Source organism: Empidonax traillii, unplaced genomic scaffold, assembly GCF_003031625.1.
Source record: "Empidonax traillii isolate 1590-97213 ecotype Southwest subspecies unplaced genomic scaffold, ASM303162v1 scaffold72:size2462915, whole genome shotgun sequence".
In the NCBI taxonomy this organism is placed as follows: Eukaryota; Metazoa; Chordata; class Aves; order Passeriformes; family Tyrannidae; genus Empidonax; species Empidonax traillii.
The window spans coordinates 813,257-839,903 of record NW_020955265.1 but is presented as its reverse complement, the minus strand read 5'-3'; the positions used below and the strand labels follow the sequence as shown (position 1 = coordinate 839,903).

The following is a 26,647-nucleotide window of genomic DNA, read 5'->3' as shown; positions in this document are numbered from 1 at the left end:
GATCAAATTTTGTTTTTATTTCTTACTTTCCCTTTTCAGCATTTTGTCTAGCTGTGTCTCCTAGTGATCTAAAAAGGCTTTTATAGATTTCATATGAAGTTTAATGTAGTACCAAGCTGTTTAATTTGCTTCAGAAATACATTATTATTCTTCACTTTCTTAAATGCTTGAAGTATTCAAACAGTTTTGTATTTACTTTTGCAGTATTCTGTAAGTAGCAGGCATATCATATCAGATTGCACTGCATTTTCATGTAGTACTTACTGGTCTTATTATTACACCAGAATAAGGCAAGATAAGGTTTTATCTAGAGATGTTGTCGTTCCATTGCTTTGCTATTATGTTTCCCATCTGTATGTTTCTTTTCAAACATTATTTAAAATATAACAGTAAAATATAACAGTACATCTGATTTACGAGAGTTATTCAAGCCATCTGAAAGTCATCTTCTGTGTTGGTGATTCAGGGTGAATCCATCTATCCAAGTTTGAAAATCTTGGCTAGCTGTCTAAGAAATCTGATAGACCACATTGGCTGGGTCTTAAGGAATAAGAAGCTGAAATGAGCCATTCATTACAGTCATATCCACTTAGTCACTGAGTAAAGCCATTTTTCCCTCCCTTAAAAAGATGAAAGGCCACTTTTGCTCAGTGTGGTCAGTAATACCTGCTTATAAATGGGAACTCACAGTGTGGAGTGGCATGTGTGTTTCAAATTGCAATTCACATTTTGCCAAAGGGACATTGTATATGAGATACATACAAGGTGTATCTTAGCCTGTGTCTCTGAACACTAGAGCACATTGTTTTCATGTCAGTCCTTGTTAATTCAATTTTTTTTTCTCATTTTAAAATGCAGATTTGGTTTTGGTTGTTGATAGACATAGCTCAGGATCCTAGTATGGATATTTTTGCCACCTCATCTGCAAGAGTTCTTGGCACTCCATCAGTTTAAGATGATTTTCTCCTCCAAATCGGGCACATTTTAATCAGATCACAACTGACTGAAAACCCTAAAACCAGATTTAAAGCATAAATACCAGTACAGTAATCTTCTTTTCCAGCAATCCATTACATAAATCATAATACAATATTTGCATGTTATAGTTGGCTTCATTTGTTTTTCCTTCTATGTGAATTTGAAGCTTTTGTTAGATATATTCTTTTTTTCCTTTGATACAGTTGTATTTTCCTGGAGAAGCTAGCTAAGAAAGCAGCAGCCCGAGGCATATCTAATACAAAACAGCTAATTTCATCCTCTGCATAAAAACAACCAACTGCTCTACAACCTGTAAAATGCAGCTGGTGGGGGGCAACAGAGCCACTTTCAAACTTATACCTTTTAGTTCTGCATACTATACAGCCCTTTACTGCTATTCCTACATCCTGACTGTCTTCTGTCAGAGTTGTGCTATGTGAAATTAAAAACTGATTCATCTTTACTTTTTATGAACCAGTATGATAACAGATATAAAAGGTTCATGTAACTTTAATCATGGAGACTCTTTATTACACCTGGTTCCCCATCCTCATCACAGTCATTGAGTAATGGAAATTTCTTTCAGAGAGAAAGAGTAATTAGAGTGTAAGGTTTGAAGGTATGAAAATTTCAGTATTAAAAGAAAAAAAAAATGGAAAAAAGTAGAGACAGAGGTTCAGAAAGTGGCAATACACTTTAACTGTCTTCTTTCTTGCAGGCATGTTTTGTCCTGTAGTCTACAGGACTGTCATCTCTTCTTAATGCTTGAAAGTTTCTTTGACATAATAATAATGTAAAAATATGCAGAGAGAGAGGCAATGACACAATATGAAGGGCTTTTAATGTCATTACAGGTCCTGATCTGAACTCAGTAGTCAATGGCAATCAACCCTAAGCTGTGAACATCGATGTGTTTTTCATACAGTTGTCGCTGCATTACCTGCATGTTGTTGCAGTGCCATTATGGTTGTGTTTCTAGATATCAGATGTGGTAAACAAGCCTATAGACAGGCTTGTGACTTCTTACACAGGGTTCAAGGCTTAGTTAACATATCTGTGTTGGAAATGGCTGGTGTAGCAGAAGATAGGCAAGCTCTGAGCCAGCTAAAGGCTGTTGCCCTCGCATTGCACCTGGTAGACTAGCATGGATAAGCACCACTGCTTTGATGTTTCCATCCAAAATCATGTGGCCTAGCTTAAAGTGCTGACATAAAACCTTTCAGATGTATTTAGATAAGCAGATTTGGGAGCAACTGCACAATTAGGGTAACGGCTGAGATAGTACTTGCAGCCTTCTGCAATGTGCAGCTGGGTGATGCCCCCCATTGGTTTGCAAGAGGATATTTGCCTTTCCTTCATGCACCCAGACAGCCAGCTGCTTATGACACCTATTAGTGCTAAAAGGTTCAGGAGAACCTCAAGAATTTTGAACCATGTAACCTTCTGGTAGTGGGTGCTCTTCATATGGCAAGGATTTAAAGAGAAAAAAAGTTCTCTGCCATGGGTGTTGCTGTTGCACACTGGTGCATCCTGTGTTGTTTCCCAGTCAGCCCAGTGGACTCCTATAGACACTGCATCATGTCATTAAGGTATTGTATAACTGAAGAAGTTGCAAAAACTTTCTCTAGATGGAAGAATAGAATTCATGTGAAAGAAAGCATCTTTGCTTCTTTCAGAGTATTTATATTTACTCTTTCACTCTTTGAAAATGTACCAAATTTTACAGGAAACGAGATACTGAAGGCTGGCAGTCATGACTGTAATAATCTGAGATACTAGTAACAGATGAGTGCTATTGAAGATTATATATAAACTATATATATATGCTATGTATAAATTTATTCTATGCATGTTTGGAAAAACTGGGACCTAACTCCGAAGGAATAATTAACCACTTGTTTTCTTCAAGGTGGTTCTCTGTACTTTCTCACCTTTTGCCACTCTGAATGGCACATATTAATTGATGGTTGCTATTGAAGGCTAGATTTAGCACTACATAAACTGCAATTTTCATGGGTTTGGTTTTTTTTAAAGGATAAAGAAAACTATTTCTGTTCTCCCTCATTGCCTCTGTCTTTTGATTCCATCCACAACGTTATGAGCACTGCATTTAATATAAGATAATTCTTCATTTTGGTAATTTCTCATTTTTGAGCTAGTGTGAATACTGTTTGGGATGAGAGTTTGCAGTTTTCTGATGGAGGAGAGTTAAGCTGTCCTTGCTACCTTTACCGTAATTGCACAGGTCTGCAATAACTCTGCAACTCCTTCACTACCAGTAAATTCCCACTTGCAATTTTATAGTTGCTTGAATTAGCAGAAGTTATTTACAGAATGTTATTTTCAATAAATATAGCAAAACTGAACTTCAGACATTTGAGAGTAATAGTTTTCCCTATAAACCATGCCTATATAAATGATAATGATCATTATAATGTACTTTCTCCGCTAAATTTCTTAAATGCTACCTGGTGGAAAGGCACATAAAGATGAGGCATTTTGTATATTTGTTACCAAACATTTATTTTATAGTAATTTTCTTTTCAGATTTAATTATGACCTAGCAAACCATATTGAAGTCATTGTCAAAAACAGGTAATTTTTTAATGCAGTATTTTGCATACGTGTGATTTTATAACTAACATCAAGTGAGGCTTTATTTTTAAAAGCACATTTGTGTAATCAGATGGTTTGTTCAGACTAAAACTTGAAAGTTGATTGATTTGTAATGTAGCCAAACACTAAGTTAATTTTTTTCTCCTAAAAGAAAAAAAAACACCAAAACCAAGCAAACAAAAAAACTTAACAAATTATCTGATTAACAAAATGCTGGCTGCTTGGCTGCTTTTATATGTTCTTAGGAAAAAAATGCTACAAAAGATCTAACAACAGATCTATTGTAATTATAAGAGAAGTGACCTTAAGAAATGGTAACAGTCCATCCAACAAGTCGTTTCTAAATGACTTGTTGATCAGGTGGATCAGGATGTTAGGGGATCATTCTTAACCCTTTTCAGAAAATCAGGAAGAATAAGTGGTTTAGGTTTCATTGTTTCAGTTTGATACTTTACAGCATGCATGTTGTGTATTTCTACAACTGGGTTTTTTTATGTATCCTTTTCAAGGTCTGTTAGTACACATGCAGTGAAAAAAATTGCTTTGAATCTTTAGATCTTTGCTTCCATATTGACTACTGAAAGAAGCCCATCAGTGGCTCAAGAAAGTATTATTTTTATTTTTTTTCAAGTGCCTGCAAAGTATACACTCCAGAAGTACATCTTAGTGGCAGATGTAATAGAAATGCATTGACAGCAGTAATCTCTTTCAATGTGACTCGTGGAAGCAGGACAGAGTGTTGCTGGAACATTGTCTCCTCAGCATTGTTCCTGCTCTGGCTGTCTTCATCTGCTCATGTCCAAGGTTTCTCAGCTAGTGAGGCAAATGTATTCAGCACTTTCTCCACTTGATACTTCTGAATCTATTAAGGTCAACTTCTTGCTAATTGGTTATAAATTCATGGACATTACTGTTTTCAGAGTAGCCGTTGTGAATTTAAATTGCTTCTCAGTGGAACATTGCAAGAGTAAGTCCTCATTAATTTTCACTTCAGACCCTAATAGCAGCAGACACTTGGTTCACTTGATTCTGTTTTCTTTATAGTTTCCTACCAAAGTAGTACCAGTCAATGGACTGATCTGAAAGTCTTGGAGAGCAGTAGAAACAGGATTGAGGGGTTCTTTATTACATATGGCTTATCAAAACAACATGTATCTACACTTGTGAGGGCTTAACAATGCTATATATCTATCTATACATATAATTTATGTAATTATATATAAAAGATCAGTCAGGAACTGATCTTTAAAGTGTATATATTATGCTGGAATTCCAGGAAGCATTATCATTATTGCATGGCAAGATATGCTGTGTTAGTTCATTTGATTAATTAAAATGTGTATGAATATTTATAAACTGCAGGTTTGCCATTTTAAAAACATCCAGTAGTGTAAGCTAGGTCTATTTTTCTGCCTTATCTGAAAGCAGGATGTGTAAGCAGGTGGTCACCTGTTTACTTGGTGCCATATTTATGTGCCTAACCACCTGTGGGACTCCCTGTGCTGAACTTCTACAGCTCCTTATACCATCACAAATCTGACTGACTAGAGGTTAACCTGAAGCTGTATTAATTTCATTTTTGCATGTAAGCTATCAGAAGGAACCGCAGGGACCCATGAAACAATGGCTCTATCCATTTCTGCAGCAATGACCTTTTATGTAGAGAACAGTTGTATATAATTTTGTTCATACAAAGGCTTAACTTTTAATATCACAAATCTTTGGGGCCTTGAGGGCTCCTTCTGTTAGGCTCCGCTGGTATCATCTATAACACCTCCCCTTTCCCCCAGTGAGGGACACACATGAGGACAAGTTGGGCACAGTATGTTGCAACACAAAGTGTGGCAGCAGATTTTATCTAAACATCACCTCACTACCCTCCTCTTTAAGAATGAGTTCAGAGAAGAGGCTGGTGGTGCCTGGCATCCCTCTTTTCACAAGCAGAGCCTGTTAAACTCTCTTACTTGGGACAGCCATGGACCTGGTTACCATGGTGACAAGGATGAACCTGACACTTCAGAGCACAGCTCAGGGAATCACACTTTCTCTTCATAGTGAAATACAATTTTTCTTTTTAATAACGCTACCCCAAAAATCTGTAATTTAGAGTCCTGGAAGCAACAGGTTAGATGGATCCAAATCCCAGTGAATTTCTGATGAGCCATCATCTCCCAGAAGCTGTACTCCAAGACAGAAACTCTTTAGAAGATGTAGGAAAGGGAGAATGGTAGAGATTCCTTTCCCTGTAAATATATCTTCAGGTTTCAACCTGAGGAAAAAAAAAAAACTTAAATAGAGAGAATTGGTGTACCAAACTGACTCACATGAGGATACCTGTAAGACCTCATTAATAACGTGTGTAGTTTGCTAGAAAAAACTGCACATCCCATCTTCCAATCCCTGCAAAAGTACATTCAAATATTTTCATCAAATGGAATCAGCTGAGACTTTTGAATATAATTAAGTTAAAAGTGCTTACAGTTCTTCTCTCACTGAACTTGAATTTATTAATTAAATTTCCAACTTCTAAAAATTTCCTTAACTGCACAACATTTACCGTTGTAGCAAAGCAGTAACAAAACAAAACCGATGGAGGCAGAACGATCTTTCTGGGCAGATGAAAAAAACACAGGGCAGACTAGTCTAAAAGAAAATATTTATTGGAGAATCTCAGTTTCTCAGTGAGCCCTTTTCTCAGGTGGTATACCGACATATCTCCAGAGCTGCCTCCAGTTTCATTTGATGATGTTATCCTGATGTTACCTCATTGAACTCATTCAGATGTCATTCCTAGTTTTAATTAAAAGTTTTTGAATGCCACATAACAAAAGTGCAGAACTGATTATCTTCAGCAGAGCTATTTTGAATATCAAGCTATGCAGCAATAACACCAGTTTGTGAGAATTCAAAGATCTGCCATAAACAGAAATTAACATTCAAAGAAAATGCAGTGTAATAAAATAGCAGCTTTAATCATGCATAAAACTGAGTTTCTTCCCTTGCTCACAAAGGAAACCCAGCATAAAATGCTGTGAATGCTAAGAGAGTCAAATGGTATGGTGAGGAGGTTAAGTATAAAAACCTTGCTCAAAACCTCTGATTTAAAAGCTGTCTTTTAGAAAGCTGGATGTTTTCTAAGTGGTACCATGCAAGCAGCTCTGCAAAACCCTACCAGAATTTTCTGCTTGAATAATTGCGTTTGGGTCAACAAGTAGAATATCATTATCTTGATTCCTCCACCATCTCCTTAGGAAAGGATAGGTGAATAGATTTTGTGCTGAGTGTCATAAATTCTCTGACAATTTTGCAAGGCTGCGTGTAAATTTTGAACCACAGAAGGAAGGAGAAGACAGGAAAGCAATATGTGCCGTGACTGGATTCCTTATGCAACAGTATACTTCAGGAATTAAGTGTAAATACTATGCATATGCTTAATTTTAGAAGGGGGTATTGGATTTTTTTTTGTGTTTGATTAAAAATATGGTAAAAAAATTTAGAGGAATCAAGTACATCAGGAAATTGTGAGATGAACTCTACCTCATCAACTGTTTAGAATTTTACTGTCCCTGAGAGATTTAGGAATGCTAGTCTGATTTAGTCCTGTTCACAGTTGAGCTTCATGCAACTGATTGAATATTCTCCTTTAGTATCTATGAAAACAAGTAGAATGGTTTCTTATGTGGTGACTATTACTGGCTGTGTGCAGCATCAGAATCACTGAGTCAAGTTATTTTATGAACTTTGTGAATGGAACTGTGGAATGTGATTGCTGCTACTGTTCATTAGTTCAGAAGAAAGGCAAGTAGAGAAGCTGCTAAAATCCAATGTTCTCCTCCCAGTCTATCTCATAAATCTTCACTTTAGGCAGTTATTCTTGTATGGGAAAAAATGTAGTTAGCACTCTGTTTCGGAGCAGAAACTCTTGCAAATTTATGGAAGGTGAGTTTGCACTGGTTGAAAACTGTGGGATTATCTCAGATTTATAGGATCAAATTGTGAAAAACAGTAATGTGCAAGGCAAAGGTATTGTGAAAATTAACACTAAATTAAGGTCTATTAGAGTAAGGCTGGCCAAAGGAATTAATAGCAAAGAGAGCATGCATTTTCATACGACCATCTTTCTGCTCCCATGCAAGGTTCTTTTTCAGATCAGTAAATTACCTTTCAATACAGTCTGCTGTTAAATATAAAAGAGAGAGTTGCAGGATTATGTTACTAAAAATGAACATTAGAAATTAATAAAGCAGATGTCTTTGTAACTTAAATAATCTTAGACCATTTTTGCCTTGTTTAGAAATATACACTAGTTCAATTATCAAAATAATTCCATTTTTAACTACTGTATCTCTCCAATTTAAAGATGTTGTGTTAGGATGTTGTCATGGACCATGTCAAAGGCTTATGGCTAGATGACATCTGTAATTCTTCCCTTGTCCACTGATATAGTCACACCATCATAGAAAACCGCTGGGTTGGTTAGGCAGGATTTGTCCTTGGTGGAGCCTTGGTTAGTTGAGTTACTTTGTTTGAGAAAACCAGCAGTTCAGCCTACAGAAGAGCCACTTCAGAGAACTACATCCCAGTAAGAGGGGAGAGAAAGCAAATTCTCAGAGAAAGCAGAAGTTCTCTTGCTGCTGTAGTCCTTGTGCAATCAGCATCCAGGAGACACTCATTCGTACATGTAGGTTTAACATATAGGCTTCTCTGATTTTGTCCTTTGTCTGTGTATGTATAAGTTTGCACATGCTTATTGCAATACACTTTGAGCTATCAAAGCACAAATAATATGAAATACTTTCAAATTTGTAAGTTCCATTAAATGATTCTATGTTACATTCAATAGCTTCCTCAAAATAATATACTTCATTGCAGGCAATGCCCATACAGATAAGGCATAGATTACAGTGTGATTTATATCTATGATTGCTTTCATATGGTCCTCAAATGTAACATTTAGTCTAGAGAATGCATATATTGTCTGTTGCTGGAAACATACATATAATAATCCTGGTTTAATTTAAAAGCAATTTTTCTGTTGATATTGAGGAGAGAGGTATTGTTCTGCCAATAGATTTTAGCATTTTGGGTATTCAGGAAGCTCATTCACTGGTTATACACTTGCTTAGTTTATAACTATTCAATATAATTTTTCTCAAATAATTTAGTACTCTGTGGTACGTTTTTAGTGGGCACAAACTTTATCTCATAAGCAGCCTTTAAGTTCATGGAATGAATTACTGTCTCTTACTTCTAACCCTTTACTGTAAGGAAACCAGAACAAATGGACAAGTAGTTGATATCCTCCTGGCTTTCCACTGTTGTTCTACAAACTTGCCAGAGAGCTTCATTTTGAAGTTATTGATGATACAAACCCAGTCATTGCTTACACGCTGTATAATAAAACACCTGTGCTTAAGTTAGCCAAATAAGTAAACTCCCTCAGTAACCTTTTCTTCAGTTTTTCTGAGATGTGTATTGTTCTTTCTTTTTTGAATGAAATAGCATTGTGTGTGACCATGCAATAATTTGAAACATAACTATGAGAAGCACCTATATTGAAGTTTGCTCTATCAAGTTATAAGGGTCATATCTTTCTTCTGAGAGGTGTGAAACAGGTCTGTTATTCTTTCCCTTATACTCTCTCATCACTTATATTCCTGTGAAAATTCCACTGTCCTGATCAAGGCTCAAAGCCTGTGCTGTTGAATGTATTTCTGAGCATTCAAGTTTGGAAGTGTATCTTCAGTTCACATCTAATCCCTTTGATTCATAATTTGAAATCTCACAAAGACCTGGCCTTAAATTTCCACCCACACAGCTAGATCTTTTGCTCCAGCCTTAGTTATTTTGCAGCTTGAGTAGTTCTTACTTTTGTTAGGTTCTTACCTTTGTTAGGTCAGACCTGCCCAGCTGTGCTCACATTTTACAATTCCAGACAAAGAGACTATCCCACTCCTGCATGCTCCCTCTTTACCCTTCCCAAGTCCTTGCTGTTTCTCAGTACTCCTTACAGCAAACATGACTTTTTTTTCCCATTGGCATATAAAGCCATTTATATTTAGCTTCGATTGGTCTTTTGACTCTTCTGATTGTCCTTTTGGCTCTACTGCTTATCAAATGTTCATTTGCATTTGTCACATCCAGCCCAGCTAATGTTGGACTGGGAGTTGATTCATTTTAAGCACTGAGAATATTAAATACCTTCATCTCCCAGTTTCACCTCAGAAGTCATGCCCCTCATTTCCTCTGTTAGACAGCATCCTATGTGTATCTGACATTAGTTTTAGCTTGTGCGTATGTGTTGTGTGTACTCAGCTACATATTCACACGCCAGTTACCTGATCCTGACTCTTACCCAAGACACCTCAACAAACACATAATATGAACAAAATACATAGAATTGAGTCCACACAGGTTATGTATTCAAGTGTGTATGCAGGCATGTATTTACGCAGAGGAGGAAGCATTAGTATTTCTCAACGATAGAGTTCAAGCTGTAGGTGAGAGAGATGATTATAATGATGAAGTCTTATGATGATGATTAAGTTTTATGATTAAAGCACTGCCAGATCTCTTACTGTCTGTCTAGCTCTTGCATGGGTGCCTGGAAGAGAGCATGTTCCTAACTCAGAAGGTTGTTCTGAGGGTAAGTTGTAAGTGGTTCAGATATGGCTGACATGAAAGTTACAGAAACAAGTAATAAAGACTGATTTTAGATGACAGCATAATCCTTCCCTCAAAAGTTAATACGGGTTCCTGCACATGGAACCTCAATAGAAACAGCCTAAGTAACATGATTAAAACCAGAAAGTATTAGATAGCAATTTCCCTGGTACTGACTACACTGGCTTTCTGAAAGGCCTGTGGAGCAGTTTTTCAGCAAAGCAGTAGTCTACTGTGACTTCACTTAATTTTTTGTTTTGCTTCTTTTGGTGATCTGATGAGAAGCATTCCAGTTTCGGAGTAAAGGACATTTTCTGTGTAATGACATAGACACGACAATACCAACAGTTTGTACCCATTCCACATGCAGCTGCTGTGAGAGGAGAGGTTAAGTGGCATCTGCTGCATGCTGGGTGGAGAGTGAGAGAAGGGTCTGAGGGAGAGCAAACACACATACCATTTCATGCCTGTGAGTAGACAAAAGGCCACAGCCTTAGGAAGTAAGAACTGGAGAACAGGAGAGCCATTTCCTATTCCACAAGTAAACATCTCATGGGATTTTACCCTTGGCTGAAACTGATTTATATTTTTTTGTATTTTGATCAAGCTGGAAAAGACTGTGTTCCTGATCTTTTGTACAGCAGGCTGTGATGCAAAGAGGTGCAGACTGAATGGCTGTGCACTTTCATGTATATTCTGGTTTTTTCTCTGCTGTAACCTGTAGCCTCAGCCCACTCAGCTGTGTTATGGAGTGGTTTCAACTCTCGGTAGAACAGCAGTTTGTGGGGTTTTTTTCAGGGTCTTTAGGCTTGGCTTTGTGGATGACCTTATTTAGAGAATTAAAATTCCCGGTAGCATGCAGATCTCAGACCAGATGCTGCAAGGTGAATTAATACATAAAGGTGGACTGAAACTGGATGAAAGGGAGAAGTGCTACAGTTTAGGGTGCAGACCGTGGCTTGGAAAAGACTGTTTAATAAACACTGCTTGTATATTTGGTATTGCAAATGTATGGCATATGTATTGAAATTTATAGCATGTCTGTGTACATATATGTAGATATTTAAACACATGATGCATGTATCTATATTTTGACTTCTGTATTGACACACACATATTTGAAAATTATCACCAACAATTATTTTCTTGTCTCTAGTGCTTATACATTTAAGTAATTTCTTTTATTGATTCATTTAGCAGCAGCAACAGAAGAACCTGAGGTGATTCCGGATCCAGCTAAGCAAACAGATCGGGTGGTAAAAATAGCAGGAATAAGTGCTGGAATTCTGGTATTCATCCTACTTCTCCTTGTTGTCATATTGATAGTCAAAAAAAGGTAAGAAAATGGTCTGTTCTGATTGGTCTTTTTTTTTTTTCCTAGATATCAAACAGTAACTAAATGAGTGATTTTTACAGGTCTTTAAAATAAAAAAGGTTTTAGGAGCAATAGGTCCCATCAGATTTTGGATGAGTTCTTTGTGTTTCCTTTTGGTTTTGATGTGATTCTTAGGATGTATTTAAAGAGAGGATTTCTTTATATTTGGGATTCAATAGCTATACATTTTTTCATACTTATTTTTTTCCAAATAGTTTTAAGTTGGAGTTGGAGGAATGTAGAGAATATTGAAGTGGGTGGAATTAAAATTCATGGAGCCTTTTTTATTTTTTAAAGGAAAGAAAAATAATAACTTACTGCACTTTTCATGTTTTAATCACATAATGAATATGAATTTCTATATGCAGCTCTAATGAGTTATTTGTATCTGTATGTTACACACCTTGCAAAATAATGTAATTTTATACCTCTATTTATGCTCTTATAAACGTGAAGTTTTTTCTTAAAAGTCATACTACATCACTGTAAAATTATCTAGTGAGTCCTTAGTGCATGAAATTGTTTAAAAATGTATTAATTTGAGTGAATTTTAATTTTTTTCAGTGCTTTCTTAGACAGTAAGCAATATCGCCATCTTCTGGCGCTGTACAGAGCTAACCCTGCTTCCCAATCCTACCTGTAGTAACTTTGTGCTATCCTATTGCTTGGTCAGTGTTTCGAAGCCTAGCCTTCTCAGTACTTGCAACTCTTTTAACCTGGCGTAAAAGTCCATAATATGTCCCTATAAATCCTTATTTATGGTATAGAAACTAGTTCCTCTCTCTCTGTGCATTCCCTCTCTGGTGGGTTCCCTTCATGTGGCACAAGCTGATTCCTCTCGGATAGAACAAGCCCTTTGCCTTCCCATGGTGTGTGCGTTTTGTGCCCTTGCCTTTTGCAGAAGTCGTAATGAAAAGTATTTTTGTAAATATTGCATATGTTCCTCTGAAATGCAGCTTGGTATTATTTTTAAAGATTAAGAAAAAGATTAAAGTTGTACCTAAGATCATTCTATATGTTATAACTACTGGTTTGCATTAGATTTTTTTAATTTATTGCCTTTTTACAATTATCCCTGGAGATATATAACTTGGAGAAGAAACGTCTGCATTAGAAACATTAGGTATGCTTATAGTGTTCTGTGTTAGTTAGCTACATATGTGATTTTTCCCTAAAGTGCTTTTACTTTTCTCTGTTGTTTACCTCTGTGATTGAGAGTTAACACATATGCAAAAGGTCCAACTCATCATATGCAAAAAAGACATACAGCCAGCAATTTTTCTTTATATACACAACTTCTGAAAAACAAAAAAGAAGTTGTTTCTCAGCTTTTAGGAGGCAATCTCTATTTTGTAGTTTTATAACAAGGTATGTGCTGAGGAGTATCGTCTAGTGCGTGTTACAGTGGTCCCCTTCTGTTTAACAGAAAACTCAGTGTGTGTGCATGTGTGTGTGTAAGAGAGAGAGACTGTCTAACACTATATATATATAGTGTCAGTCACTTCCAGATGGGGATTGAGTAGTTTGGCAGGTAATAAACAAACAAAAAATTCCATGTGTTCATTTTTCCTATCCTTTTTACCTCTTGCATTCCGAGTCCTCTTAGGCTCATACTTTCACTATTGAGTTTTCTGATGAAAATAAGTTAATTATGTCCATGAAGTGTTATTTCAAAGTTTTTGCCTTTTCCCCGCTTCCCTCCTGAACCTGTGAAGGCAGTATCCTCTTAGGAACAATCATCATTCTAAAGCACATAATATTTCTAAACTCCTGTACTATTTTGTATTCAAAATAGGTGAGAAATTAACCTGCTTAATGAATCTTTAATGATTGGCAATTTTTCATCATGATAGTTTAATTGGTTGTCTACTGTGTATGTTATAGGTGTGCCATTCTTCTCCCCCTCTTCCCTTAGGGAAAATGGGCACTTTTTTTTAATACCAGCTTTAGTCAAGGTCTCTTACAAAAAGCATAGACAAACTTTGTGTTCCTGAATTAATTCAGTCCATCTAGTGAATCAGGGCAATTCATACCATGAAGGCAGGAACAGCTGTAAAAACTCTGACACATTCACACTAACAAAAACACACTTCACTTAGCTGTGGTGGGACTGAAAACCGATCCGTCTGAGTCATCCTCTGTAGTGTACCTATTCAGTGATCCATTATGTAGTATCCCTTTTGATACCTGAATTGACCACAGCTTATTAGATGGAAAAGTCAATAAAACAATGGTTTCTGCATTTTCATCGGTTTATTAAGTTGTATGCACACAGCCAGCACTCTCTCAAACTGATTAAATGCAGCATTACATTTTATTGGAAAATGGAGTACTAAGCAGTTTTGTTCATGAGCTTGAGATGTTTTAGGCTTTGCCTGATCATTTTGTACAAATTGGTTTGAAGTTTTCCTGAATGAAGCTCTTAACAGCTTTTACAGACTTTTACTGGAGTAATCAAACCAGCTAAGAAAAGGGATACTGCATCTTTAACAAGCAATGCCATTTTTATTTTCAAAGTCATTGTTGGACTATTTTCAAATGTCCTTCATTTCCTTCCATTTGTTTACCTTCCATGTTTTTAATGCTTAGCATGACTACATCAGCATTTCCAATTTTAAGATTTTAAAATAGAAAGCATATGTTTGCATTCAGGAAATGTGTGGTATATATGTCAGTATACACACGTCTGTTGTAAACGTGCATTCTTTAAAATGTGTGTACTCATATAGCTACACATAGTACGCATACAAACATATATGTATACACCTGTGTACTGATAAAGATGTTAAAATGAATTACATGAAATTGTTTTCTGATTAAATGTATTTATTAATGGAACCTTTATTTTTTGTGACTGAAAAGTAAAAAGCATATCAGCTGCACAAGATTTGTACACAGCTGTTCATTTGTCATGACATCTAGGCGGTAATCATTATATTATGCTGAACTGCATGTTGAAATTACACAATCCATTTAATTTTCAAACTTTTGGCAATAAGTGAAGTCTCAGCATGTAATTTTCTCAAATAATCTCTCTAAAAAATCATTTCTATATGCTAATAGGGTTTTTTTTTTGTTTCTTTTTTTTTTTTTTTTAATTGCATGGCAAAGTAAGGCTAGTTTGTGCATGAGCAAGTTGAAATGCTAACCAAAGAAACATGAATTTTTCAACTTTTTTTTTTTTAAACGCACATTTTTCTGCTTTATTGAATGTGACAGAGTCATGCTTTTCATTCACCATTGCTTCTCTTTTTCCACTGTCTGTGATTTGCTTGCCAGGAGGAGCTACTATTCTTACTCCTACTATCTGTAAGTAGAATATGGGTGACTTACTATTTTACATGTTTTAAAGATGCAGTATCCCTTTTTAAAAAATAAAAACAGTCTCTATAATTTTTTTAAGTTCCATTGATAGTTACCTTTTGTTGCTCTCAGGCTGGAAAAATTACTTGCATCATTGTTCCTGTTATTCTTGCTCTGTTTATTTTTTTTAAAGGGATATTGTATTTCTGACTGTATATTGAGACTATAGCTTTTTTCTACAGTTTTTCCCATAATTATTTTAGTTTATTGTAATCATAATTTATTTTGCATTATGATTCACAGCAACACATCACACTAAGGAAAAAAACTTCCTTTCCCATTTCCTAGCTAGAGAACTGTGCTTGTAAATCACAGATTCTACTTTCTTAGTGTATCAGTTCAGGAGCGATCTTGTGCACCACTTTTCCTATGCAGACTGTAGGCTGATGCCGAACCTTTATAAATAGGTCATGATCTGCATCTATCACTTTTGAGGGGCTTTGCATACGTATTTTACAGTGGGGATCTTACTTTTGACATTGGTTTGTATAAAGTTGTACTTCATTGAAGCAAAATTGACTTTTTTTATACATATTCACCATATGAGTCTTTGTGAGGACTGCAATGGTTTTGGCTGTGACTGAGCAAAGCAGTTACATGCATTCTTCATTTTAAATAAATGCATAAAACCACTGAATTCAGAGGAGTTCTAAGAATGCATTCAAGTGCCTTGATGAACTGGTGGTGTCCAATAGTGGTGCTCTTCCACAAATTTAAGCAGATTAATTGACTTCTTTAAACAAATTTAAAAATTATAATAATTAAAAAGTAAAGCTAAAGTGGTTTAGCTAGCTGCCATTCTCTGGTTTATTGTGACAAATTATAATTTCCTTATTAAATAACAATTGCTTCAACTCAAGATAATTAACCACAAAGTTTCATCCTATGATGGAGCACTTTTCCCCTCCAACCACTGTAGCACCCACCTCTGCAGATTCATCCAACTGGACTCTTTAGCAGATAATGAGTATCATTTACACTTTCTGTCAGCCTCAAGTTCTTTAACCTAATCATTCGCTTAACTATCATGAAACATAGATTTCATATGCCTTTAGCTGAGTGAGGGAAGGGAAGAAAAGGAAATGAAAGGCAAAAGAAGTCATCAAACTCCAAGGACACCAGGAGTTGTTGAACACTAAAGCTGTCCTCCCATTTCCCAGCAGTTTTGGGTTGCAGTGCTACAACAGAATGGGCCTTTTTAGGTGCTAAAGCAGAGCATAAGAATTAGAAAGTAGCTACTGTAATAAGCTAATAACGTGAAAGCCTTAATAGCCGTTGATTTATTTATCATAGCTGGCAGGTTTTGTTACAAAGTGATGCTTCAAAGAAAAGCTTAATATCGCCAAGAGATGAGATGTAATAGTCTTTTTGTTCTGTTTCTGAGGTGACATTAGAAAAAGGTGATCTTCAGTGTATAGAGACCATTTCAAAGACTTTGAAACTTAAAAAAGCCAGCTTGAACTAGAAATGCTAGTTTTGAGAAAGCTTTGATAGTGTTTCGAATGAGTTATAAAGCTCAAGCAGTTTCAAATTTGGAAGTTCTTATGGTCTTCATTTTTCAACCAGAATATTATTTAAATCAGCTTCTCTTAAGTTAATAGGAAGGTATGGAGTAAATGTATAAAATAAAGCATTTTATGGGGGGCATCTAACAGATTTTTTATTTTGCATTGAACAACTGATACAGAACCCTCATGTACACCACAAGAGTTTGATGAAAAAATTATGGGTCTAGATAACACCTTTGGGATTTTTGTAGTGAGAGTGTTAATGAGTAGTAATTTTCCAACTACTCCATCTGTAAATGGGAAAAAGAAGGGATGGGGGGGAAGTGTGATAAAGTAAGGAGATGAGTCTGATTGGTGGAAGAATCTCTATTGTTTGCAAGAGGGCTTTGTCCATCCATATTCTACACTGTGTTCCCTCATCATGAAGCAAGACTGTTAATTAAAGTAACATTTTCTTAAATAAGCACAAGCATGAAATTCTTCTTGCCTTAGAGAGAAGTGTAGGTCCTCTCTGGTGGATGTTCCTAACACTTAACAAGTAAATAGATGATTAATTTTCACTAATATTCTTCATCGAGTCCTGGAATGGTTTGGGTTGGAAGGGACCCCAAAGATCATCAAGTTCGAATAGCCCTGCCAGGAATGTGTTCCACCAGACCAGGTTACTCAGAGTCCCATCCAGCCTGGCCTTGGAAACATTCAGGGAGGTGAAGTCCACAGCCTCTCTGGGCAACGTGCGCCACTGTCTTATCAGCCTTATAGTAAATAATTTCTTTATAATATCTAATGTAATATGTAATAAATATATAATTCTTGTCTGCTGTTAAAATGTGCATGGAATATTAAAAACTGGCAGAGAATAGAGGAAGAGCAAGCAGTCCTTTTAGTCAAGAGAAATGTAAGATAAACACTGTCTAAACAATTAACAGGGTATTTGATGATATTCTGTGCAGAAAAAACTTATGAAGCTAAGCTGTGTTTGAAACATACATTTTCAAGAACTCAGTATCTTAAGTGATGATTGTGTCTCTCCCATGTGGTGTCAGATTTATCCAAATAAGCAGGTTAGCTGTCTATTATATAGCAGTCACAGCTTCAGATGAAAACAGGGAGATTTCAGAATAGTCTAATGTAAGTTACTGGTTCCTGCAGAACCAAGGAGCACTTCATGCTAGTCTGCATACTCCCTGCTACTTGAGATACATGCTTTAAGTGTAGTAGGCTTTAAGTTATAATTGAAATATATTATTCACTTCCTCTTGACTTCTGGAGACAGTGAAAATCACTTCCAGTTCTTTACCGAAAGGGAAGAATTGAGAGATATTTCTGAGGTGTGCACTTTAAAGGCATTGGCTGTTAATTTGAGGGGTTTAGTTGTATAGATTAGGTTGCTCTTTAACTGTGATACATTATTAGTGTAAGACTGTTAATGACAAAATTGTGATGTTCCCAAACTGCATGAAAAAGTAGAATGATGGAGTTGGTTATGTTTTTCAAAGAACCAAAGTTCAATATCAGCAACGAGGTGTGCTATCATGTCCTATCTTGTATACTGAATGGGCAGGACAACCTTTAACATAAAAGGTAATATTAATCTTTGTTGAATAATTATGTTTCTTTTGTTATTTCATTGGGTTTTTTACTAACAAAGTAATTTAGAAGGTTAAATGATTTTTTTTTCCCAACAAGGCAGGCAAGCGGAATGAATTATCCATTTATAAAATCAAAACAGATATTTAAACAGAGATGGTTGATAAAACTGCATGCACAGATGCTTCTTATTTGTCATTTCAGTTAAAATGTAATTATATTCTCTAATTTGTTTATATTAGTGTAATTACTCCACAGGAAAAAAAATATTACCAGAGTACAGAAGTAAGCACTTCCATTACAGCATTTGTGTGTGTACAGAAAAGACATGATCATGACTCTTTCGTAGCAGGCTGCATAGTTGTATCAATTACATGCTGAAAAAGTTGTACACAGGGAAATCAGCCAAACTTTTGAGTCATTCAGGATTATAGATAATGATTACTGTAGACATCAACACTCATCAAATATTAAGGTGGTTTGCGTTTTTTTTCTTGGCTGGGCAGCAAACTTGCAAAGAAGCGCAAAGATGCCATGGGAACAACCCGCCAGGAGATGACCCACATGGTGAATGCAATGGATAGGAGTTACGCTGACCAGAGCACTCTGCATGCAGAGGATCCCCTTTCAATCACATTTATGGACTCGCATAACTTCAGCCCCAGATGTAAGTAGACAGTAATATCTTCTATGGAGTGTAGGTCAATATAGAAACACAGAAAACAATTCTACCTTTTAAGGAAAATGGTTTTAAGCTCCATGTTTTCCAGGAGCACTGGGTAAAACTAAAAATTAAATAGGGCAGTCCATATGTTTTCCTTATTGTTATGTGGCCAATTATTTAATTAAATATGTACATGTACTTTCACTGCGCAATGATTTTTGGTTTAGGTAAAATATTCTACTTCTAGAATATCTCAATTAAAATAGGAAACTGAGTTTTTCCTCATGAAAGTATTTAATGCCAACATGTTAAATATTACTGTGTAACACTGTATAGAATGAATAATAATATGAGGTCCAAATTAATTTCTATTGGTTTTTTGGCAGTAAGAACATTATAACAGAAGGAGACATTGACAATTTTCATTGTTGTTTGTGAAGTTTAGGAATAAGCTTGTTAATATCTGCAGATTTGTTCTATATTTGTATTCATTTTTTGTAGACTTGCCAACTTCTGGTTTTGTAAAAGTTTGGCAGTTTGGGTTTCTGATTGTTAAGTGTCTGGGTTATAGCTACTACTGTCCAGCACTCTTGCCTCCCAGCATCTGCACTATGCCTTTTACAAAAGCAAGATACTCCACCGGCAGACTCTAGATACATCAAAATAGTATAGAAGTTTCCAAAGGGACACAATTCTGTCCTGGAGCTGGTGGAAACCTGACCTCCATGGACTTGTGGCTTGGCTTTAAACAGATCTGAGCAGCCTGAGCTGCTTCTGAATTGGAATCTTTTGGGAATGGCACTGCATCTCTCTTCTCTTGCCTCCCATACTGCTTACCATGCATGAGCAAAATACATCCCTTAAGGCTCTTAAGTTCTTTCCTGATTGTTGCAAGGGAAATGGATTTTAGAGGAGGGTTTATTGCTGGGTTTATTGAAGCTTACCAAACTGCAAAGTGCTAACATTTTAAGTGTCTCATAACCAATTATAAATGGGAGTTTAGTATCAGCCTGGTAGTCTTTCTACACAGTTTTTGTCAGAAGAGTTTGAAAAGTCTCCCAAGTTTGATGTCTTATTGGCACTGAAATTTGTGGAGGCAGGAAGAGCAGAGACAGTTTGATATGTGCTTTGACGGTGGATCCCAGGCAAAGAATTCATCAGGAATTCACATGGCTATTAGTGAGCTGGGACTGCCAGGCACTTAGGCAGCCTTCCAGATGGACTGATGTGATGCCAAGAGCCCAGCCACCATAGCCATCCTGGTTGGTTGGCAAAGTTGGGCGTTGCTGGTTTCTAGCATTCTAGATATGTGATTGTTTTATGTGTTGGAGAATTAATTTCTCCTGACCGTTATCTGTGCTGAGTCTTCCAAGCTTTCAGGGTTTCCTGCTATGTGACAAACGTTTAGGCAGATTGCTTGAGAACTGGAGCTTAATTTTGTCACAGAGAAGTTGATATTCTCATTTTGTGTTCCAAAATGGAACAAAACCAAATCCTGGATTCCACCATTTCTGTCCCAAACAGCACATTTGTCTAGTGTATGGTTCTAGTTGTGATAATGAAAGATAAAATTCTATGAATTTTATTCAGACATCTGCACTGGTGTACTTGTGATTTTCCTATACTCATTAAGAGCAATATCTTTGGTATTGCACATTAAAAAAGCTATTAACTATAAAAATGTATGAATTTTTTAATTACCTGGAATATTTTGTAGGAATACCATTTTATTTTGAGATAAGCTATTGAAGTATTATATGAGAGGATGGGTTTAAAAGGAAAGAAGCAAGTTCTATGAAAGTGAACCTTTATTTTGAGGTGAAAGAACAATAGTAAAGGAGGAGCCCTTTCAAAAACTAAATTGCATGTAATGTCTTCTTTATTTCATTTCACTAAGAATCTCTTTGCCCTTATTATTACATCTCTGAAGTCCAAAATCACTGCCTTTCATTCCTCTTTTATTCAGGATGCTTCCTGGAACTGTGTATTCATTATGTTTTTCTCTTGTAATAAAATTAATGGGGTTTAGTTTCCAGTTGCTTATATTCTGAAGTATATTGTTTTTATTCTTAAAAATACACACATTGAGGGTAATGTGTTTCTTCATGGGCTTTGTTTTTCTACAGTGCCCAATGATCCACTTGTGCCGACAGCTGTGTTAGGTGAGGACCCCAGTCCTTCATTATCCATTCCTGCATGAGTTTTGTCTCCTTGCATGGTTGAACATTGAAACAGCTTGCTTTATGTAAAACTATTCTGTTTTCAGAAAATAACTCTACACTCAGTTCATCAATTCAGAATTAAACTTGGAACAGTTTTAGAATAAAAATTATTTTATGTTCTCATTAAGATGTTATTCTTAGTCACTGCTAACTGAAGAGTAAATGAGGAAATAGGTAAACGGAAAATATCAAAGTCTTTTTCCCAGAGCTTTGAAACTGAGTTCTGATAAACTGACATGTGAAACTAGAGCTTTATTAAGAGATCCTTAAAAATAAAATTCAGGTCCATATTAGCATTGTTTACCATACAAAGTTCAATTTTGTAAGTAACAAGAATTAAAAGAAAAATAGAAAAGGGAAAATTCCAGAATATCCAAGAAGATAACAACTTACTTTGTATGAACAAATACTTATGTGTATCTATATTAATTACACATTTCAATTGACATTAGCTAGTAAATATTTCAACTTTTTACTTACTTCAGAAAGAGGAACATATGTTGGAATGGCCAGGCTGCTTATGTCTGTCCTGAATCTAGCACTGAATGCAGGTTTTAGAATCACTGCTTTTTTTTTTTTTTTTCCTTTTTATATGAAGTGAAAAGTATAATTTGTACCCAAGTTCTTGGTTGGATAAACACAATGTACAGTATTGAGTTTCAGTCTGTTGCTGAGGTTATTTTAGGCTAAAAATCAAATATCAGGAAATGGGCGTGAATTTAAACCAGTTGAAAATTAGATTCCTAGAAGTAGCACTTAAAGGAACCTGGGGACAATTTAATCCCTCCTGTGTTTTGAGATGGGACATTACACTTAAAATATAGACTCCTTCTGGCAATTGATTGCCTCATTGTGTTTTAAACATTTGGAGTGAACAGAATTTTGCTCTTGCAGTGGCATGTTCCAATACCTCCCTCCTCTTAAGTAAAAATAAAATTCAGATTCGTGTTAGTAATATTTGGGATCCAAAGCTCAATTTTCTGAGTATTAATTATTACTAACTGAGTGCTACTACTAAGTATTATTAATACTTACTCCTAGTATTTCCTAACTAGGCTAATCATTGCTGTGGATTGAGCCATTTCCTTTGAGGGACTCATAGGACTCATGCTTCTGTCCTTTCAAAGCAGTCTTTTTCCCATTGAAAGGCTCACATGTCCTCAATTGTCTCTCTTTTAGTTGAATTAAACCCAGTTCTTGCACTCGTCATATTGTAGCTGATGTTTTCTAAATTTGTTGTCATTATTTTCCTCTGAACACTTTCCAACTCATAGGCTGAATTTTAAATTGCAGTACCCCAAATCAGGTACAGTTCCCAGAAGAAATCTCAGTGCTGAGCTGAGTGGTATAGGTACCCTCATACCCTACTTGCATTTTTCCTGCTATGTGAACTGTATTTTCTCCTTTTTATTGTGCTCATGTTGCTGACTTGCATTGAGTTACCTGTTAAAATCACAGTTATCATTAGCCAGTCCATTACTCCATTCTGTAGTTTTATATTTGACTTCCCTTTCCAACACACATGGTATGTTGCATTCACCGTTCAGTTCACCTTGTTGATTTTCTCATTGTCTCCCAAATAACCAAGATAACTTTGAAATCTGATCCCGTGCTTGTGAAATGCTTATGGTAGTTTACCATTCATATAAGAAATTACCCATACTGTCAGGGTATTTTCTGCTGTGGCAGACACAGATACAGACATTTGTGAACAGCAAGGGCAAGGAACTAAGTGAAGAACAGTTTAATAGTTTCTGTCTGCATTTCCATCTAGTGGTAATGCTACTCTGGGCAAGATAGTCTCCTGGTATAAGCAGAGCAATGAAAGTTGGAAGAGATAATATTTTTCGTGGAGTGGACTGAAATAGTGGGAGAGAAGTATACAAGCTTTTGGACACACAATATGGAATAGGCTGGGTACCTGTACACTTGTTCCTTTGGAAATTTATCATTTGGCCTATTCAGTATAGCCCTTGCTTGGCCCAGCATTACAAAACAGTTCTGCCTTTATTTAGAGACAAGCAAAATTTTATGGGTTCTAAGTCATAGAACATACTCTTTTATATGAAACTCTTATTACTTGTAGCTATACTAGGTTTCTTTTTCTTCATGTATAGGTTATTAATGCTACTCTCCATTCTGTGTACATTAGCACTAAGTTAGTATGACAATTTTGCTTTTCTCAAGTCCCTATCATTACAGTGATGACATAATAATGTGGCCCTTATATTTTTTAAATGGCTTTCATTGTTACCTATTGTGAAGCTTTAACAACTTTTAATGTCACTTTCTTTTAGTCATTTTCTATTATAGTCCTGAAATAAATTTCTTATGTTCTGTTCACTCATTGTTTTTTGCTGCTTCAATGGGTTAAAGTGCCTATTACTGGTAAGTATACTGCAAGAAATGGGGAGAACTGCAAATCCTGAGGTGGTTTGAAATGTGTGCGATTTAATAGGGGTAACACTGTAATATAAAGTGACTGCTGCATGTCACTCACATTATTAAGCAGGTTAGTGAGGCATAAATGTTCTGAAATTAGCAGCTTCTGTGACAGTTCAAAAAATCGAGTTTCTTAGGAGATTTCATTTCAGAAGGCATTAACAGGGTTTGCATTTTGGCGCAATTGTAGAAAATCCAACCCTTGAGGTGTTAATTTGTTTTTCCTAGAGTGTTTTACCTTCTAATCTGGATCCTTTGCAAGGAAAATGGTAAACAGATTTCAAAGAAGTTTAGGAGGGGTCAGCTACCCACTTCTCATTTCAGTAGCTATTTTCCAAAAAGGTTTAAATTTGAACTTTTCTTCCCCTGCAAATTCATTTGATCTGATGATTGCTAATTTAAATAACTGTTTCACAAAAGGGATTGACAAAATGCAATCACCTCATGCATCTTTGACGTTTGGTTTTGATATGAGGCTTGGTGTAGCAAAAAACATTGGAAGAAACTTCTTTGTTTATACAGAGCAAAAATTGTGGCTGAAATCAGCACACTCAACAGTTTCATTTCTCTGCTAAAAGACCTGAGTTAAAATGACCACTCTGAAGTGCTGATTCATCTTCCTAAGTGGAAGTGGTGTTCTGAATCGTGGCATAATTGCTTTTATTTTTGACTGGGATCTCAATTTACTGTTTGTTGGTTTTAGACAAATTACGTGCTGATACCACTATAGAATTCTAATTTATTGTTTAGGGTGTAGTATTGCTGTTGATACATATTATCCATTAAAAAGTTACTTTGGGTGATAGAGTCTGGAGTTTCCAAGTACATTTATGTCGTAAAGTTTTGTAGCTTCAAACAAAATGCCCTTCAGACATCTTTATTGTGGAATGAAGGACTGCAAACTTTCGTATGTGTTTGCTGTTAAATTCTTTTATGTACTTCACAGTATTTATGTGCTGGAGAGTAAGTGCTTTGCGTTCTTAGAAATTAGATATGTTTTTGAAGGAAGAGGTTGAAAATAGATATTGATATGTATAGCAGCAGCTGTTATTGCTCTGCAGCTACCTAATGAATTGATTTCTTGTGAATACAGATGAAAATCACAGTGCGACAGCAGAGTCCAGTCGACTCCTGGATGTCCCTCGTTATCTTTGTGAAGGCACAGAATCCCCATACCAGACTGGGCAGCTGCACCCTGCCATCAGGGTGGCTGATCTCCTGCAGCATATTAACCTAATGAAGACCTCTGACAGCTATGGATTTAAAGAGGAGTATGAGGTGAGATCTTCAGTGGTGGGGCTTTGCTAGGCTTTGCCCTTTGAAATGGGCAGCCTTTTGTTTGCATTGTATTGCAGAAGGATGGAACTAAATGTCATGGGTTTAAGCGGAAAACAGATACACAGACATAAGATTCCTACGTGTGTAACTCCCAAGTGAAATAGTGAATGGAGTCCAATGGTTTTAGCCCTTACCACTGACTGGTAGAAATCCCCTATGTGTTCCTCAGGGCATAAGAAGACATGTCCTGCTGAATCTTTTTGTCGTATTGTAAGAAGTTGCCACTCTTGTGTTGCTGCTCTTTAGTGGAAATGTTGTAATTAGTTATGTGAGCTATCTTCAGTGCAGATCTCCTGGATTAGATTAAAGTAAAGATTTTAACATGGCCGGTTTCACAAGAAATATTGACTGGAAACACTTTCATGATTTATTATAGCATCTCAGTAGGGCAATACTGGGACTTAATTCCAGCCAAGAAGTAGTAACGACATACTGAGGGTAGTAATGTCTTGAAGTTCTAATTAGACCTGCCTGAGCATGTCTACTTACAACTTTAATGTTTAAGTGGAAGCAAAAAATTCCTAGCACCGGAGGTAGAAGATGAGTACAGATTAATTTCACTTCTGATCTCTGAATCTGTTGTGATTCTTTGGGATTAGAATATCAGGCAGGACACACAGTAAAGATGGGAATGGTACTGCCAAGGTTGCTCACAATACAACTAGGTTTAAAATGAGTTTTCTCTGAGTAAGTAATCTCTTCTGACACAGTTTTCAATCTTCTCTCCTTTCTGCAGCTGTCTCTACTGTAACATAAGAACTGGAATAAATAAATGTGTGGTTTTTAAAAGAATATTATTCTCTTTTCCTCTCTTTTACTTAAATATACTTCATTATGCTCTGCCTAACTTCAAGGCTAAGCCCAGCCACTGCTGGGGGGGGAGGGTGGTCCCTGATGCCACATCAGGTGTTTTCCTGCTTGCTACTTCTTCTATTACTATACACGACATCTATTCCCTGCCTTGGGCTTCTGACTGTGCATTAAAGTTCTGTTTCCATGACTACTGTGTATTTTCTGGAGATAACTTACCCAGATCAGGATAAGAGAACATCTGGAAGGAAAGAATAGCATAGACCTGCAACAGCTGTAAAATATCTACGGGCAATGAAGAAAAAGCCAAGGAGGAATAAAAGCTGCTTCTATCACTACTGAGAGATCAAACTCTTAAGAGCTCAAAAATGTAGAATAATTTTGCTAGTGGCTAGAGGGAGGGAAATGAGGAAAAGCAACATGAATAATGAACAATGGCAGAGGAAACTTCCTGATGGCTCTGTAGGAAGAAAAGCTGTTTTACTAAGTAAGATGGGGAAAGCGATGTAATGCTGTAGTAAACAGGCTGTATATTATGGTGTCTTGTAAGAAGAGTGATCAGTTTCTCTGTGCCTTCTCAGTTTGCTGTCATTCCTCCATAGCAAATATATATAAGCAAGTTTAGCCTTCCAGCAATTCCAGCATTTGGAATCACTCTGGAGTTCTTTAGTGACTTGCCAATTTACTCATAGCAGTCAGAGAGAGCCTTCCTTCTTCATTAAATGTATTTGTATACCGTGGTACCACCTGGGTGATCAGGGCAGACAAGCCAAGCTGAGCTTACTTTATGGTAGAGCAGTTCTTTTAAGCTGTTATTTCTGGAGATAAATTAATGGTCAGAATGTTTTCTTTCGGAACATTTTTATTTATAGAGTTTCTTTGAGGGGCAGTCAGCTTCTTGGGATGTCGCTAAGAAGGATCAAAACAGAACAAAGAACCGCTATGGAAACATTATAGCATGTGAGTATCGGTGTCCTTGGTTTGAGTGATAGCTCTACTCGTGTGTTACCCGTGCTGTGTTCTTTCTTCCTTTACAAGTCTCCGGTGGCATAGCTGCTTAATACCCTCAGCTGAGAAG

At 36.3% G+C, this 26,647-nt stretch overlaps 1 protein-coding gene across 13 annotated transcripts in view; it reads left to right on the top strand.

Moving 5' to 3' along the window:
• The window catches only part of PTPRK (protein tyrosine phosphatase, receptor type K), a 396,664-nt gene that overhangs the window by 347,696 nt on the left and 22,321 nt on the right, over positions 1-26,647 (top strand). For 2 of the 13 annotated variants that reach the window (XM_027880552.1, XM_027880546.1), the window contains exons 14-19: positions 11,455-11,593; positions 18,591-18,760; positions 20,884-20,919; positions 23,356-23,367; positions 24,515-24,699; positions 26,442-26,529. In XM_027880552.1, the coding sequence (XP_027736353.1) occupies positions 11,455-11,593; positions 18,591-18,760; positions 20,884-20,919; positions 23,356-23,367; positions 24,515-24,699; positions 26,442-26,529 (630 nt within the window). Of the gene's footprint in view, positions 1-11,454; positions 11,594-12,713; positions 12,756-14,911; positions 14,942-18,590; positions 18,761-20,883; positions 20,920-23,355; positions 23,368-24,514; positions 24,700-26,441; positions 26,530-26,647 lie in introns of all 13 variants that reach the window. The other 11 variants (XM_027880556.1, XM_027880557.1, XM_027880559.1 and 8 more) reach the window with 10 other exon arrangements.